Source organism: Eulemur rufifrons, chromosome 2, assembly GCF_041146395.1.
Source record: "Eulemur rufifrons isolate Redbay chromosome 2, OSU_ERuf_1, whole genome shotgun sequence".
Classification (NCBI taxonomy): Eukaryota; Metazoa; Chordata; class Mammalia; order Primates; family Lemuridae; genus Eulemur; species Eulemur rufifrons.
The window spans coordinates 9,447,893-9,464,722 of record NC_090984.1 but is presented as its reverse complement, the minus strand read 5'-3'; the positions used below and the strand labels follow the sequence as shown (position 1 = coordinate 9,464,722).

Here is a 16,830-nt window from a genome sequence, read left to right as displayed (position 1 = left end):
AGACAGTAGATAACGTCACCCCATTTTACAGATGAGAAAACCAAGGCCCAGAGAGGCAGAGTCACCCACTCAGGGTCACACAGCAGTAAGTGGCACCACCAAGGATTCAAATCCAAGGCAGGGCAGTACCCACGCTTAACCATTAGGCTGAACTGCCTCTCACATAATGAGGCAAGACACACTCCCGGCCACAGGGAGGACAGATGGACGTGCCCAGACCAGAAGACACAGTGATGACCTTGTCCTAGGGACACCAAAAACCCAAAGCAGGCAGGCAGACGCAGCTGCTGGGGAAAACCTGGGGTCCCCAAGACAGAGGCAGGCCCCACGTGTTCCCAGCTGCCTCTTGCCTTGACCGTGGCTGCTGTTACACCCTCATCCCACCCCCACCGAGTCTCCCCATGGCCCTGCGTCCAGCACGGCATTCCACAGGAACCATAAATGTTGGCCCGACGCAGCTCTGTGGGGGGTGTGTGTGTGTGTGTGTGTGTGCGCCTCCAACTGGGGTTCTATGGAAGTGGGTGGCCCCATGATGGGGTGTGGGGGCACTGGGGGCTCCCTCCCCAGCTGGGGTGCAGGGTCTGCGGCAGGCAAGGGCAGCCTGGCTTTGGGCGGCTGGAACCAGGGCCCTGGCAGATGGGCCCGTCTGGCACAGACGCAGGGACATGTGGCGCTGTCAGTGTTGCCTCCAAATGCCCCCCGGAGCGTGGGGTGGGGGTGGGGCGGCCGGGCCCTTCTCAGTCCTCTTCCTGCTTCAGGAAGGACGGCTCCAGGTGAGGGGAGCTGGAGGGACCCGAGGAAACAGATGGCCCAGCTGGGCGTGGGAGCCTGAGACCCCTGACCCCGAGGACCGGCACCAGGGGATGGGAACGGGCCTGGAGGGCAGCTCCCAAGGCCCCACTTATAGGGCCCTGGAAGGGAGGGTCATGAAGGGCCCTGGGGGGGGCACCCCCTCCCTACTGCCTCCAGGTTCTTTGCCAAACTCCAGGCAGTGTCCCAGTGGGCAGCTCGGCCCTGGCACTGCGGGCACCCCTCCTCTCTGGCGGGCATAAGGCGTCTGCTTCCCCCCACTCAGCTGTGCCCACCTCCTGCTAGCTGGGGGAGCCAGCTGGGAACCTTAATGCCAGGGGGGGCCCCTGGAGTCCCTGTCCCCTCCCGGGCAGTGCCAGCCGGCCCCCAGCCCCGCCCTCCAGGCCCAGTAATGGGTGGGTAATGAGTGCTGGGGAAGCGGGGGAGGGGTGGGGGATGCAGGTGCCACAGGCGCTGGCACGGGGGCCGCTAATCAGGTTTGCCAACGCCATCTGTCACCACGCGAGCATCTGGGGCTCAAGGTGACCCTGTCACCCTCAGTTACAATTATGAATTTGGCATCTGTATTAAAGCCCGCCCGCCGGCCAGGCGGGGGAGGGCTGGGGTGGGCAAGGAGGTGCACAGTGAGCCCCGTCCCTGGGGTCCCATTCCCAGAGGCTGTGTGGCTGCCAAGGCATGGGGCTTCTCCATGCTTAGGGGAGAGTGTGTGTGCGTGTGTGTGTGTGTGTGTGTATGCATGTGTGCGAGCACGCTCAGCCCCCACAGTTCTGTGCCTGGGTGCGGGACTGGAAGTCGTGGGTTTTGTGTGTCTCTGTGGGGTGGTTGTGTGTCTCGGAGTTTGGTGGGATGGCTGGGGGCGGAGCTCTGAGATTACGCGGGTGCACAGATGTGTGTGCGTCTGCATATGAAGAGCGTGTGGTGGTGTGTCTTCGGGTGATGGTGTGTAAGGCTGTAAATGTGTGTATGGGTGACCCTGTGTGTGTAATTGTGTGTATATATCTGAGGGTTAGCGACGTATATCTGACAGTCATAGGCTGTGTGTCTGCGGGGGTGAGTCTCTGTGTAGGATCCTTTTGGACTATGTGTGTGTGTGTGTGTGTGTGTGTGTGTAAAGGGACAGCAGCTGGGCAGGGCTGTGTGTGGTCATTCCCAGGCTCCTCTCCTGTTCCTCTGATTTGTCCCTCTCCTCACCAACCCTGCTGCCAGCTCTGATCTGCAGGTCTCTGAGGAGGGGTCAGGGCTCCGGGCTTTGCAGGGTGGCCTAGATTCTAGATTCTGAGTTCTTTTTTTTTTTTTTGAGACAGAGTCTCACTCTGTTGCCCAGGCTAGAGTGAGTGCCGTGGCGTCAGCCTAGCTCACAGCGACCTCAAACTCCTGGGCTCAAGCGATCCTCCTGTCTCAGCCTCCCGAGTAGCTGGGACTACAGGCATGCACCACCATGCCCGGCTAATTTTTTCTATATATATTTTTAGCTGTCCATATAATTCTTTCTATTTTTTAGTAGAGATGGGGTCTCACTCTTGCTCAGGTTGGTCTCGAACTCCTGAGCTCAAACGATCCGCCCACCTCGGCCTCCCAGAGAGCTAGGATTACAGGCGTGAGCCACCGCGCCCGGCCGATTCTGAGTTCTTGGAACTGGATTCTGGGTCTGGATTCTAGTTCTGAATAATGAGATCTAGATTTTTGGATTCTGGACTCTGGAATATGAGTTCTTGGGTCTGGATTATGGGTCATTGGACCTGGATTTTAGATTCCGGGTTCTGACTTCTTGGATCTGGACTCTAGGTCTTGGTGCTATGGGAATCTAGATTGTGATGCTGGATTCTGGGATCGGGATTACCAGCTCTGACTCCCCACTTCTGGACTCCAGTCTCCAGGCTCTGTGTGTTCAGAGGGGCCTGTGGTCTCTGCCAGACCACTTTCTGGCTCTGCAATTTAGCTGCCTGTCATCCCTCAACGGATGGGTGCAGAGACCACATATGGCCACCAGGGGCCACCCTTGGTCTAGATTTGGTCCTAGACCAGGAGGAGCCAAGGGACCACCTGGCCCGGCCTGATCCAGCCCTTTGAAGGAGATCAAGGGCAGGGCTTCACCCATCTCCTTTTCCATCTCAATCTCTGCTAGGGACTGATGTCTGTCAGCTCATACTGACTCAGATGTGGAGACCCGGACCCGCATTGCCACAGAGCCCTGAGCAGGACCATGGGACAAGGCGCTTGCCCAGTCAGTGTGTCAGATGCAGGGTTGAAGGTGCATGTGTCTGTGAGGGTGTCAACATGTGTCTGAAAACATGTGCCCAGGTGCGAGGGTGAGGGTGGCCACAGCTGACTGTGAAAAGGTCCTCCAGAGACAGTGCACCTATAGGGCCGTGTGGTGTCACTCTAGTGTGGGGTAAGAGTCCCTGTATACGTCCCTCTCATATGCATGTGTTTGTGTCCACGATTATGTCACTGGGTGTCTATGGGTGTATCAATAGGTGTGACTGTGTCTTTATGGGTGAACTGTCACTGTGTCTTCCATGAGAGTTTGAGTCTCTGGGTGAAGGTGTCCTCAAAGGCTGGGTCTCTGTGGCAATGATGTGTTGTCATCAGGTGTGTGAAGATGTCTAGGACAGGCTGGGCATGGTGGCTCATGCCTGTAATCCTAGCACTGTGGGAGGCCAAGGCAGGAAGATCACTTGAACCCAGAAGTTTGAGACCAGCCTGAGCAAGAGCAAGACCCTGTCTCTACAAAAATAAATAAATAAAACTTAGCCAGGTGTGGTGGCATGTGCCTTTAGTCCCAGCTACTCAGGAGGCTGAGGCAGGAGGATCGCTTGAGCCCAGGAGTTTGAGGTTGCTGTGAGCTATCATGACACCACTGTACTCTACCCTGGGTGACAGAGGGAGACCCTGTCTCAAAAAAAAAAAAAAAAATCGTAGGACAGAGGATATGCCTTCTGGGAGTGTCAAACCAGAGGAGGGTGGGATCAGAGACTCTCAGAGCAGGGAGCTGGGGTCCTGTCTCCAAGTTCTCTTCTTCATTCCATCTTGCCGTGTCTCTCTATGGCCAGGTCTCCTCCCATCCTCTGATTTTTCTCTGTGGGGGAGTCCCTGTCCATTGCCAGGCACAGTGGGCTCCATGGGTCTTGCTACCTGGTCCTGCCCAGGTCTCCCGCCACAGCGCATCCTCTTCCCCCTCGCCCCCTGGCTCTGCCTCTCATTGGTCCTCTTCCTCTCCCTGCCCTTCCTCGGTGGTGTGTCTGTGTCCATTTCTGCCATGTCTCTGTTTCTCCCTCTTGGATGCACCATGTCTGTCTCTCCCCATCTCTGTCTCTGTGTCTCTCCTCTGCCTTTTTCCCCCGTCTGTGTCTCATTTCTCCCACCTCCTTCTCCTCTCTACCCTGTCTTCCCGGCCAGACACTTTTCCTACTTGTGTCTCTCTCTCTCCTTTTCTCTCCATTCTCTGCCTCTCCCAGTCTCTCCCTTTATCTCTGTCTCTCCCAGTCTCTCCCCATCTCTCCCTTTATCTCTATCTCTCCTCATCTCTCTCGGTCTCTCTTCTCCATCTCTGTCTCTCCCCACCCAGTCTCCCTGTCTCTCTCTGTCTCTTCATCTCTTGTTTCTGCCATCTGTTCCTTTTCTCATCTCTGTCTCTCTCAGTCTCCCCGGCTCTCCCTGTCTCTTGCCATCTCTGTCTCTCCGCATCTCAGGTTTCTGTCTCTCCCCGTCTCTGGTCTCTCCCTGTCACTCATGGCTTCTTTTCTCCCCGTCTCTGTCTGTCTCTCCCCATCTCCGTCTCTGCCGGCCCGGGTGGGTCCGGGTGGGTCCGGGACAGCCCGGCCCGGGCGCCGCGGCGAACAATGCCCCATTCACGCGGCCCGCCGGCGCCATGGCAACGCGCCCGCCCCGCCCTCCCCGCGCGCGGGTCGCGCGTGCCAAGAGGATGCCATGGTTACGTCAGGCGCGTGCCCGCCCCGCGCGCCGCCACCCCGCGCGCGCTTGCAGTGACCAGGCCAGCAGGGGGCGCCCGGCCGCAGAGTCTGCCCTGAGTCAGGACTGCGCGGTCCTCCTGCAAGGGGCCTTCAGTGGCTCAGTGCCTCAGTTTCCCCATCCGTAAAATGTCGTTGGGGGTCGTTGTGTGTCTCTGTGAGTTTGCCTTTGCGAGTCAGAACTACATGTGTGTGCAAATTTGTGGGTCTGTGTTCACACGCTTGTATGGGTGTTTTATGAGGAGCTGCTTGTACTTTGGGGGTGATGGTATCCCCGTGTGTTTGGAAAGGTGTGTCTGTTGGTATTTGCATGTGTGTGTGTGATGGCAAGAGGCAGTCCGTGTCATTTGGGTGTGATGGTGTGTCTGTGTTTGTGGCTGTGAGACCGAGTGTGTGCCCCGTGTCTGCATGTCTGGAGACTGTGTGTGTGTGTGTGTGTGTGTGTGGTGGGTGTCTGTGGTTTGGGTGTGGTCGTGTGGCTGTGAGTTCATGTGACTGTGTGTGGATGGGGGTGTGTGTGTGATGGTGGCTGGCTGGCTGTGTTGTTGGGAGTGATTGTGAGTTTGAATGTTGTTTGTGTGTCTGGGGGTCCATGTTCACAAACTCATGTGAGCTCCTGTGTGGAAATGGGTGTGGATTATGAGGACTGCAGGGGCCTGGCCAAGCCTCCCTACCCCCTCCCCCGGCCTCCTGGCACAGAAGGGGGTGCCCAGCTGCCTGGGACCTCCGACTCCCCGTAGGTTCAGGAGAGCCCCAGATGATGAATATTCATGAGATGGGGGGCTGGCACCCACTGCCAACAGCTGCGCGGCCATTAGTCCCCTCTCTGCTCTACTTGCATCGATGGCGGAGGGGAGACGGGGGTATCGTCATGGGTCTGTCCCTGTCTCCAAGACTCAAAGATGGGTGTGTCCTAGGGACAATTGTGGGGGCCGAATCAGCATGCCTGGCTGCTTGTGTGGACAGCTACGGGGCTGTCTCAATGTTGTGACAGGCACTGGGAGAGCGACTGTTGTGTGACAGGTTGTCCCTATAACCGTGGTGTGGATGTCACCCACTGTTGCGTTGAAGCACAGTCTGGGGACTGTGGGCGTTGTGTGTCAGTGCAAGTGAGATGCGTACCTGTCACCTGCAACAGGGAGGTTGCAAGCATGTGCTGTCGGAGTGACTATGAACAGGGGTCTGTACCTGCTGGCTGCCTGCTCCGTGACACCATGACAGCAAGAGTGTGTTGTTGTGTTATTGGAGCCACCAGGCTGGTTCAAACCCTGATGGAAGGGCAGCTGTGTGCCACACCCTGGGGATGCAATGGTCAAAGCTGCTTCTCTTCCTTGTGACCAAGTGGGACAGTGACTCTGTGTGGCCATGTGGCTAGCACAGCTGCAGGGGCATGCAGAGCGACAATGTCAGTGTGCCTCTGTGGGCCAGTGTGACATGGATGCTGTGTGAGGGTCAGAGTGGCGGGGTAACTGTGCAGCTGAAGGCACGTATCACCAGAATTGTCAGTGGTGTGATGGTGTCACTGTGCAGGTGACGCCATGGCAGTGACTGTGTGGCTCTGTGTGTGATTGAAGGTGTGACAGTGGTTATGTCTGAGGACATGAGGAGAAAGGCCAGGACTGCCCCATTCCCACCCCCAGGCTGCACAGGGACCTGGGTGCCTCTTGGCATGGGACTGGCAGCCACCCAGCTGGGGGATGCACATGGGCCTGAGACAGGGACACTTGGAGATCCAACACCAGCTGGGGCACAGAGCCTCACCCCTCTGTCTCCCTGTCCACTGGCTGGCTCTGGAGGAGTGGCCTCCAGATGCGGCAGGGACCAGTGGGGGATGGGGCAGGGTTTGCTCCTCCAGCCTGGGGGACTCTGGCCTGTGGCTGGGTGGCCCCCGAGGTCCCAGGTCCCAGCATACGTGGCTTGTCCGGGAACTCGGTGTGGCCAACCTCACCCCCTCTGATACCCACACCCTCGGATGGCTTAGCGCTGCTGGCGGCCCCAGCGGCCATGCACAGAGGCCCCATTCAGGAGCCAGGGCCAGGTTTCCAGAGCGGGTGGGTCCTGGGCTGGTTGCAAATGAAATGTTTCCCCAACTCCTTCCCCTCCGTCTGCAGATGAGCGATGGCCGCGGGAGGCCCTGGCCGGCTGTTCGGCCTGGGCAAGTGTGAGTTCGTGTCTGTGTTTCCTTGTGTGCATGCGTCATCTGGATGTCTTTGTGTGACTTTTTGTGTGCTACATTTCTGGATGATTTTTGAGAGCATCTTGTGTAGTCCTGTGTGAGATATTTGTGTACCTGTGTGACTTTGTGTGGCCTTGTGTGTATCTGTGTGACTGGGTTTGGTGTGTGATTCTGGGACTCTGTGTAAGTGTGTCTGTGTGTGTCTTTGCCACTGGGCATATGATCTGCATCTCTCTGGGGGTCTGTGTGATGGTGAAGCTCTGTCTTTGTGTATGTGACCTGGCAATATTTGTGTCACTCTGCGGGTGGCTCTAGGAAGGGCGCTGTGGGATGTTCTGTGTGCTATATGTGTTTGTGTGTTTGTGTGATAGTCTGGAAGGGTGTGTGATGGCATCTGGGGGACTGTGTGTGATTTGGGGCTTTGTATGACCCCACAGAGGAGGAGGAGGTAGAAGAGGAGAAGAGGAGGGAAGAGGGGAGGGGAAGGGGAGAGGGAAGTGGGGGAGGGTCCCTATTTTTGTGTGTGTGTTTTGGTGGCCCCGTGTGAGTGTGATAGTGGGAGTCTGGTGCCTGCATCCACATGTGTACAATATGGTCATGGGTGTCCCACCAGGTGTGCCTCAGGAATGAGGACCTGTAACCCCAGGCTCAGTCCCTACTAGGGGGTTCCCAGCCCTGGGAGGGAGATAGTGAGGACAAGGCTAGAACCCTGGGCCCGGGGCACAGACTGTGCCCACCAGGTTGGGCAGGGAGGCACCAGACCCTCTTGGGGTGCGGGTATCCTAGTCCTATCAGGAGGGCTTAGAGCACCCTTTTCTCCCAGCCTGGCAGCACCCATGGCCTGGCTCCTTGCCTATCCTATGTGCCAGATGTTTGCCCACCTCCCCCAAGAGACCTGCTAAGCTGCCAAGCAGCCCTGGAGCCCAGCATTGCCTGGCCCCACCCTCCGTGGCCCAGGACATGGCTGCCAGAACCCAGATGTTTCAGCCCTCACCACCCCCACCCCACCCCCCGGGCATCCTGGCCAGGTAGTGCCATGGGCCTGGTTCCAGTCCCTCCCTCCTCCTCCTCCTCCCCCCACACACCTGCATGGTAAGAACACACCTGCTGCCAGCTGCAGCCAGGTGGGCAGCCCTGGCAGGGAGGAATGTGGGGATTCCAGCTGTGGCATTCCAGCTGTGCCCAGCCCCTGGCAGCACCCTCCTCCCTTGAGATTTGTGGAAGGCCAGGTGTGCCCTAAGACCTGGGATCTGGGAGGACAGGGAGTGGCTGGGGTGTCCTCCAGAGCAGTCCCTCTGCCTCCCCATAAATTCTTCCCAGCTGGCAGCTGTGGAGGGGAAGCAGAGTGTGTGTGAGTGTGCGTGTGTGAGTGTGTGTGAGTGTGTGTGTGGATATAAGGAAGAGCGTGTGTGCACTGTGCAGACAGGCAGGGTGCTGTGGAGAGAGCACGTGTGTGTGAATGGAAGTATGGGTGTTGAGTGTGTGAGAGAGAATGCAGGGATAAGTGCTGTTGTGTGTATGTGAATAAACAGAAGAATAGGTGTTGTGATGTGGCCATGTGTGTGAGTGAAGGATGGTGTGTGTGTATAAATGAATGGCTGGGTGTTGTGTGTGTGTATACACGAAGGCTGGGTGTCACGTGTGAGTGGGTCTGGGATGCTGGTTCCAGCAGAGCCCAGGTCCGGCCTAACAGGGACAGGAGGGTGGGGAGGGAGCAACCGGCCCTGGGGCTGGGGCCTGGCCGGTGCTCAGGGCTGGGAGGACCGCCAGGGTTGGGGGTTTCTGAACATTGTGCCCCTCGCAGCCCTTTGCAGAGAGGCAGGATCCCCCAAGCCCCCAGCTCCATAGGTCCCAGACACCCCTGAAGCCCTCCATCATTTCTTCCCCTTCCAGCCTTTTCCCACAGCTCCCCCATTAAGCACCCCCATAGACCTCCTTCACCCAGGCCCCACAGACCCCCCCAAACATCCTCTGCTCCTCCCCCCAGCCATCCAAGGCCCCCAACCCCCTCCACCCCTCAATCCCCTGGGAGCTCACAGGTCCCCAGCTCCTTCTCCCAGATGTCTCAGCCTCTCTAGGCCCCTCAAAGGCCCCCAAACCCTTTACACACATCCCCCTGCCTCTTCCAGTTCCCCGCTCCCCACCCCTGGACCCCAACCTACCCCCAACCTTTCCAGAGCCATCCAGGCCCCCAGACCGCTCCAGTGCCAGCCCCAGCCCCTTTCTGGCCCCTTCCTGCAGCCCCGCCCCCAGCCCGCATGTGACCCCGCCCCTTCCAAGCCCTCCCGGGTCCTTCCCTGGGAGCCCCCTCCCCCTTCTGGGGCAGCGGTGGTGTGGAGGCAGCTGCAGCAGCAGCTCTGAAACTTTAAACGGTGTTAAAAGTTTCTGTTTACGAGAAGCCCTTGAATTTTTAAGGACGTATCGATTCCCTCTGCCGCGGCCTTGCCTCGGTGGCGGCGGCTGCAGGCACGGGGAAGGGGGGTAGAGAAGGGGCGCAAGGGGAGGGGGCACGGTTGGACCGGTGAGATCCCAGACACAGAGGCCCCCAAGCAAGGAATGACAGGCCCACAGGTACCAAGGCACAGCCTCAGGCACACAGAGACCCCCTCCCTGAGTCTCATACACACCTAGTCACAGACAGACTGACAAAGCCTGACACACAGATACACAAACCTGGACACACAGAGACCCCTCCCTGACACACATACACATACCTAGCCACACACACTGACATGGTGCAACACATACAGACACAGAGACCCCCCTCCCTGACACACACATACACACACACACAGCCACGCACACAGACATGGCCTGAAACACAAAGACATGCATCCCCAACACAGACAAAGAGCCCCCCTCCCTGACACCACAGTACACACCTGTGTATGCACACTCTAGTACATACAGACCCTCCTCACTGCCACAGACCCACAGAGAGAAACACACAACTGGTGACACCCATTGATACTTTCTGCTCCATAGACTCCGATCACCAACAGACCCACTGGGACCCTCAAACACTCACCCACGTGATCACACCCACCCGGAGACACATGGAGAGACCTTCTCCCTGCCACAGAGCACCATAGTCAGTGCACGCAGTGACACCAAGCCCCTCAGGGCTAACGCACACACTCACCCAGTCACCCCACCTCCAGCACTTCCCACTGGGTCCAGACTGCCATAAACTGACCTCTCTACACCTGGCACCCCCTGGAATGTCAGCTCTCAAGGACACGGTCTTTTGTCTTCTTTCCTGCCATGTCCCCAGTGCCTGGCATAGGGCCTGGCAGACACCTTCTCTGCCTCACAGACACCCCCCGGTACACAGCCAGCCCCAGTCACTACCACAACACACTGATTGGCACAGAAGGACTCCTGCAAGTATGCTGATCTGCATCTATTGGGTGTCCCCAGAGGATGTTCAGAGCCACCCAGACACCCATGGGCACACTGCCTGCTGCCCTGCCTCAATGAGGTATTATGAGCAGGAATGCACCCTCTTAGGGCACTTACACACACACACACACACACACACACACACTTTTGTGCCAGCTTGCAGGAGCCCAATGGGCATTGCCACAGGTGGCTCCTGCACAAACACACACACACACACACACTCTCCTGGGCACTGACACCTCCTCCAACAGACAATGCATAGCTGAGAGGGCAAGAAGGTGCTGGCTGCTCCTGGCAGCAGGCAGAAGTTGTATCTTAGCAGGAGCTGCCTGGGGGCTATGGGCATTGCCTCTTTGCCTACCCTGGGGGTCACCCGAGGGCTTTCCCTACCGCCCACTGGGGTCCCCAGCACTATCTCTCCCTCTACTCCTTTCTGCCTGGAAATAGGAGTCAGGGGCCTGCAAGAGGGGTGGGAAGCTCACCACAGTGTATGAGTGTATGTACCTCGGGCCCCTGTGCCCATTTCTGTCCCTGAGAACTAAGCTGTGTCCCCTGCTGTATTTGTGTATACCCATGACCAGGGCCATTTTACACGTGTGTGTGTTGTGGGGGCATGCAAGGGGCCTGGGTGTGTGATACCTGCATGCATGGTGGGGTGATTCTCCCAGGGGATCTATCAGCTACCTGGCAATCAGGACAGTTAGTCAGTGTACCCAAGGCCTGGGGGTACATCCGGGCAACACTGTGTGTAATGGATGTGCTTGTGTGTTATGCTGTGACAGCCCATGTTGGTTTGTATCCACGACACTTTGTATCTCTTTTTATCACAGTTCTCCCCATGTTGTTTGGCAGTTATGTCCAGGTGTTTGATGGTGTGTGTGTGTGTGACAATGTGTTGGTGCATCTTCCTTTTATCAGTGTCACTGTGTATGTTGGGGTATATTGCTACAACTGCCAATATGTTTTGGTGTGACTCCATATGTGTGTGTGTAGGAGTTGTGTATCTGAAATGTGTCAGGGTGTGGTTGTGTGATGGTGTGTGTGTGTCAGTGTCATGCAGGAACATGTTTCAGTCAGTGTATGTGCATCAGTGTGAATCTGTACATGTCATTGTGCACTGGTGTGTCTTGGTGTCTTATCAGTGTGTGTCTATGTGAGGTCTGTGTTGTCGTGTGTCAGTGGGTCTCTGCGTGTCTATGTGCAGCTTGTGTGCGTGGGCACCATCATGTGATGGTGCATGTCAGTGTGTGGGTCATGGTGGTTTGCCAGACTTGGTGTGTGTGTCAGCGTGTGTGTGTGTAGGGGTTGTGTGTCAGGACGTGTGTCTTGTGCTTTGTGTGCGTTGTCTGAGTGTGCTTTGTTGTCCGAGCGTGGATCGCGTGGCCATGCGTTTTGTACGTGACATGTGTGGTGGGGTCCGAGCCCCGCCGCGTGTCAGCGTGTGTCTGCCTTGGACCGCTGGCCAGCACGTGTCAGGGCGGCCGCGTCGGTGTGCGCCCCCGCGCGCGTGTGTGCATGCGTTCGTGTGTGTGTGTGCATGTGTGTGCGTGTGTGCGCCGGCCGCTGCTCCCTCGCCCTGCGCGCCCCTCCCCGCGCCCCTCCTCCCGCCCGCGCCGCCCGCCCGCTCCCTCTCCCCGAGTGCGCCGCTTCCAAACTTTGTCTAAACTTTCACTTTCACAGCGCGGCGGCTGCGGCGGCAGCGGCGGGCGAGGGTGACCGGCCAAGCGGCGGCGGCATGGAGTAGACGCGCGGCGGCAGCGGCGGCGGCGGCGGCGGCGGCGGACGCGAGAGGCAGCGGCGAGCGCGGCAGCGGCGGCGGCGGCGGCTGCGGCGGCCCCGGAGCCCGCGGGGCCTAGCCTGCGAGCCTCGAGCGCGGAGCGGCGCCGGGCCGAGCGCGGGGCCGCGGGCCGGGCGGGCGCAGCGCGGCGGAGGCCGGAGCAGCCGAGCCGGAGCCGGAGCCCGAGCGCGGCCGCCGCCTGCCGGGCCTCCCCTCGCCGCGGCCGGCCGCCGCGCTCCCGCCCGGGCGCCCAGCTATGTACTCCCCGTACTGCCTCACCCAGGTACCGGCCGCCGCCCCCGCGCGATCGGGGGAGGGGAGCGGGCACGGGAGACCGGCCGGTGGCGCGGGCGGGCGGAGGGGGCGCGCTGCGCCCGGGGGTAGTGAGCCCGTGGGCCACCGAGGGGTGCAAGCTGCGCGGCAGGGAGTCCGGGCACGCGTGCGGGCGTCATCATGCGCGTGCGACCCTGGTCACCCGGCGGACTCCTGGTGGGGGATCCGGGGGGGTGGCCAGCTGCGTCGTGGCGCTGCCCCTGGAGCGCAGGCGGGAGTTCGATTATCAGTGCGAGTGTGTGTGTGTGTGTGTGTGTGTGTGCGCGCGCGCTTGACTGGGGTGCGGTGGGCAGCGGGGACTTCGGGCCGACCAGTGGGCGACTGTAGCATGCACCGGAGCGGTGTGGCCGCTGGCAGTGTTTGCGAGAGTGACAGACTGGCAGGAGGGTGGTCCCGAGGGCGCAGAGGGGACACTGGATCCCGCGGCGCTCCCTAGGGCAGGCGCAGCAGTTCCCGAGGGTGGCAGTGGCCGGAGTGCGTGGCGGCGACCCTTGAGTGCGGCTGGGGTGCCCGGGGCGGGCCGAGTGGCCCGGGCGTCTCCCCAAAGTCTTTGTTCAGGCCTCGCATGGGAGCGGGGCTAAGAAAATGGCGGGGCTCCCAAATTTCGGAGGGGCAGGGGAGGGGAGAGAGGGGCGGGCGCGTTGCCAGCCGGGGCCGCGCCTCTCCAACCCTGGACGTCCTAGCTGTGGGTACCCCCCACCCCCAACAAACTTTTCTCGGCGCAAACTTTCTGGCCCCAGCGACCCGGGCTGCTGCAGAGTGGACCCAGCAGGCCTGGGGAATCCCGTCCCGCCGCCCAGAGACGGGAGGGGCAGGACGCAGCTGTGGACACTACCGATCTTACTTCGGCCATGCCGTCGGGCCAGTCGCGGGCACGGCCGCGCCGACCTTGGCGCGCTGCTAGAGCGCGTCCCGCCTCCAGCGAAGTTCCCTGCGCTGCGCGCTGCGGCAGCCAAGGCCGGGAGGATGCGTGTCCTGCCACCCCACTCTCTGTGGGCCATGGTCTGAGGCCCTTAGAGGGCACAGGAGCTGCCCAGAATCCCACAGTGGCCCTGGCAGTGCTGCCCACAGGGCCAGGCCACAGCTGGTAACACAGTCTCAGTAGAGGGGACACCTGGGGTTTGCTTAGCCCTGCTTGCCAGCCAGGCCTGCATGTGGAGGTTCTCTAGGGCAAGCCCTAACTGTCCCCTCTGCCCAGCCTGAGCCCTGCCAGCCATGTGCCAAGTGTGCCCACGGCTTGGAGTGGAAGTCCACGTGGATACGGCTGCTACTCAGGCTGGGGTGTGCCTGAAGCATGCATGGGTGTCGAGGGGTGGGAGGGTTTGTCCAGTGTGTGTCAGCTGTGGCCACACCACACTCTTGTATGCACAGGTGTGAATGTATGTGCATATGAGTCAGTCTGGAGTTTGCATGTGGCCCCTGCGGGTCAGCCGTGGGCAGGCCTTGTGTGGCATGGCTGTATATATGGCCCAGGGAGTGGGTTCTCCTGTAGAAAGTGGCCCTGAGTATGTGTCAGCGAGGGCGCAGATGCATGTGGACATGGCACAGTGTGCATGCAGGTGTGAGCGGGCCCTATGACCACCATGTCATAGTGTGGGAGACCCCCATATCTGTGCCTCCAACTCCATGACTGTGTTGGGCCCCCACATAATAACCCTGTCCACTCAACTGGATTTGAGCTGCGGCTGCCTTTGGAGCTACCCTGGGCTGGCCTGCATGGCCAGTGTTTGGGGCCTAGACCCCATGCTCGAACAGTGCCTTGCCCACCAGGCCGCCAGCCCGGCTCCCCAAGCAAGCACGCCAGACATCTAGGTCTGCTCCCCCGTGGCTTGGGTGAGACACCCGCCCCTTGAATTTCACAGCACCCTGGGAGAGAAAATGCCAGCCAATACACTGGTGACAAGGCTAGGAAGAGGCCAGGGTGGCCCCCAGACCCAGGGTGACGGCCATGGGGCTTGACTCTGTGACACCCCAAAAGGGAGTAAGGGCTCGGATCTACGTGAGCTGCAGATCCAGGCTACGACAGCTTGAGTGTGCAGGGTGGCTGCAGAGAGGAGTGGGCACAGTCTCACCAGGCTGCCAGCCCTGCGCGGTAGGCAGGGAAACCCCTCGGCTCTGGGCAGGCGGCTGCTGTCAGCCGGTCAGCAGGGTCTGGCTTGCCCCTTCCCGACAGCCACATCTCTGTTTTTACAAATCTTTCTGCTTCCATAGCTTGCTCTGCTGGTCTCTGTTTTTCTGACAGCCTCTTTCATTCACTGTCTTTTTCTCTGTCTGTTTCTCTCTGTCTCTGGCTTGTTTTTGACCCTTTTCAGTTTCTCTTTCTCCATCTCTGGGCTTCTATATCTCTCTGGTTCTGGCCCGTCTCTGCTCCCCCCTCCCCTGGCGTCTCGGACTCTCTCTCTCTGGCCTGGCGCTCTCTCCCTCTCTCTCCCTTTTCTTTTTTTCAAACCAGAATTGGCTTCGATTTTAAAGTCAATAAATGATTGAGCAGGAACGAGCTTGGAGCAGCGGGGCCCTGGCGGGGAAAGACACTGTGGGCGAGGGGGAAGAGTTGGGGGGGGGAAATCTCCTTCTAGAAAAAGCATCGAAATCCAGGGCGTCCGGGCGGGGTGGTTGCTGGAGCTACTCGAGCCCATTGCAGCCACAGGCCTGAGTCCTAGGAAGAGAGAGTGGGTGGACGCATGGGACCCCCCAACAAACAGACACACGCTAGGATGTGGACACGTGCACACACCACCACCGGCACCAGGATGGGGACAAAAAGGTCCCGCTCATACAGATGTCCAGACACACGACCATCGACAGACCTACGGACCTATGGACACAGGAAACCATGGAATTTTGTTCACCCACCGCAACAAACACACTTTAACATACACGCACCCCTTGTGATGGGACACGTGTATCAATGTAGACTCAGAGACACCGCAATACCTCCGAGACACACGGCCACTGACACATATATGAACACAGGAAACTGTGGACCCATGTTCACAACACATAAACACACACATCCCTGGAGACAGGACACCGATAAGGATTTAGGCTTATGGAGACAGCGACACCTCCCAGACTCACAGAGCCCTCAGCACACACTCGGACACAAGCAGACTCAAATGTGGGTTCACCCCCACACACGCTCAAGGACGGACAGAGGGATGGACACACACCTTCATCACAGAAGAGACGCAGTGCTGTTGGCTCGTCCAGGTGTGTACATAGATACCTTCTCAAACACACCCACACACACGCAATGCACCAATGCATGTTCCCCCCTCACTGACACACAAACATGCAGACACGTGCTAACACACAAAAAGACATGGGCACGTACGCATATACACTCACCCTCAGACACGCACCTACCCACACCAACCCTGCCACGCAAACAGCGGGATATTCGTGTACTCTTGTTTTTGCACAGTCCCCTGCCTAAACTCCTTCCAGGGGAGGAGCATGGCCAGGGCCTCTCGGATGCCTGCTCTCTCTCTGGGTCACTGTGGTCACCCCTCTGTCCCTGCGCCAGCCTGGTTGGTGCCCCCTTTTAATGGCGCATTTTCTCTCCAGCTCAGGCTCTGCCCACTTCGTGCACACTGCTGGGCTGGAGGTTGTGTGGGCATGATCCAGGATGGGGTAGGCCCCAGTTGGGGCTGGGTTGGTACTCCAGGAGATGTCCTGATGCGGGGCCAGGCCGAGTTTGGAGCCCAGGGCTCTGCTGGGGGCTGGAACGTCTTGTGTAGCCTTGAGCGCTCCCAGACAGAGGCTCTGCGAGCTGAGGTCAAGGGCTAGGCTCTGCCGTAAGACAGCACTGGGTTTGAGCTGCAGCTGTGCATCTTCTAAACCCATGACTTGCAGCACAGTGTTTTCCTGGTCTGTAAAATGGGCACCAATGGTGTCTATCTCTTGGGCCATGATTAGGCTCCGAATAGTGGATGGCATAGGGCATAGTGTGTGCTGGAGAAATGGTAGTTATTGTCGTTTTGTTTGTCATCCTCCCAGACCCTCCCAACTGGAAGAAGGATGCTTCTGAGGGGTAGAAGACAGGGTCAAGCACCTCCTAACCCTAGAAATCCAAGTGGACCACCTAAAGGAGGAGGCAAGAGAAGAGTCTGGAAGGATGTGGGCTAACTCTTGGCCCGGCTCCTTTCTCTTGGGTGGGGTCCTGTAAGCCAAGCAGCGGGTAGAGAGAGATGATGGTGGGGTGGGGTGGGGCAGGGGAGAGACAAGGTCTGCACTGTGCGGTGGAGACCAGGTCTCCTTCTTGGGGGCTCTGAGTCCTGGTACAGGAGTACGTGTGCACACATGTATCCAAATGTGAGTGGGGCAGAGCCTGGAGACCGGCTGTGCGCTGCTGGTGACTT

The 16,830-nt window shown here is 59.0% G+C and overlaps 1 protein-coding gene across 3 annotated transcripts in view; it reads left to right on the top strand.

Annotated features, from left to right (window-relative positions):
- Positions 1 to 12,017: 12,017 nt before the first annotated feature.
- NFIX (nuclear factor I X) overlaps positions 12,018 to 16,830 on the top strand; it is a 99,362-nt gene continuing 94,549 nt past the window's right edge. For all 3 annotated transcript variants that reach the window (XM_069477570.1, XM_069477606.1, XM_069477587.1), the window contains exon 1: positions 12,018 to 12,419. In XM_069477570.1, coding sequence (XP_069333671.1) covers positions 12,393 to 12,419 — 27 coding nt within the window. In that variant the 5' untranslated portion in view covers positions 12,018 to 12,392. The remainder of the gene's footprint in view (positions 12,420 to 16,830) is intronic.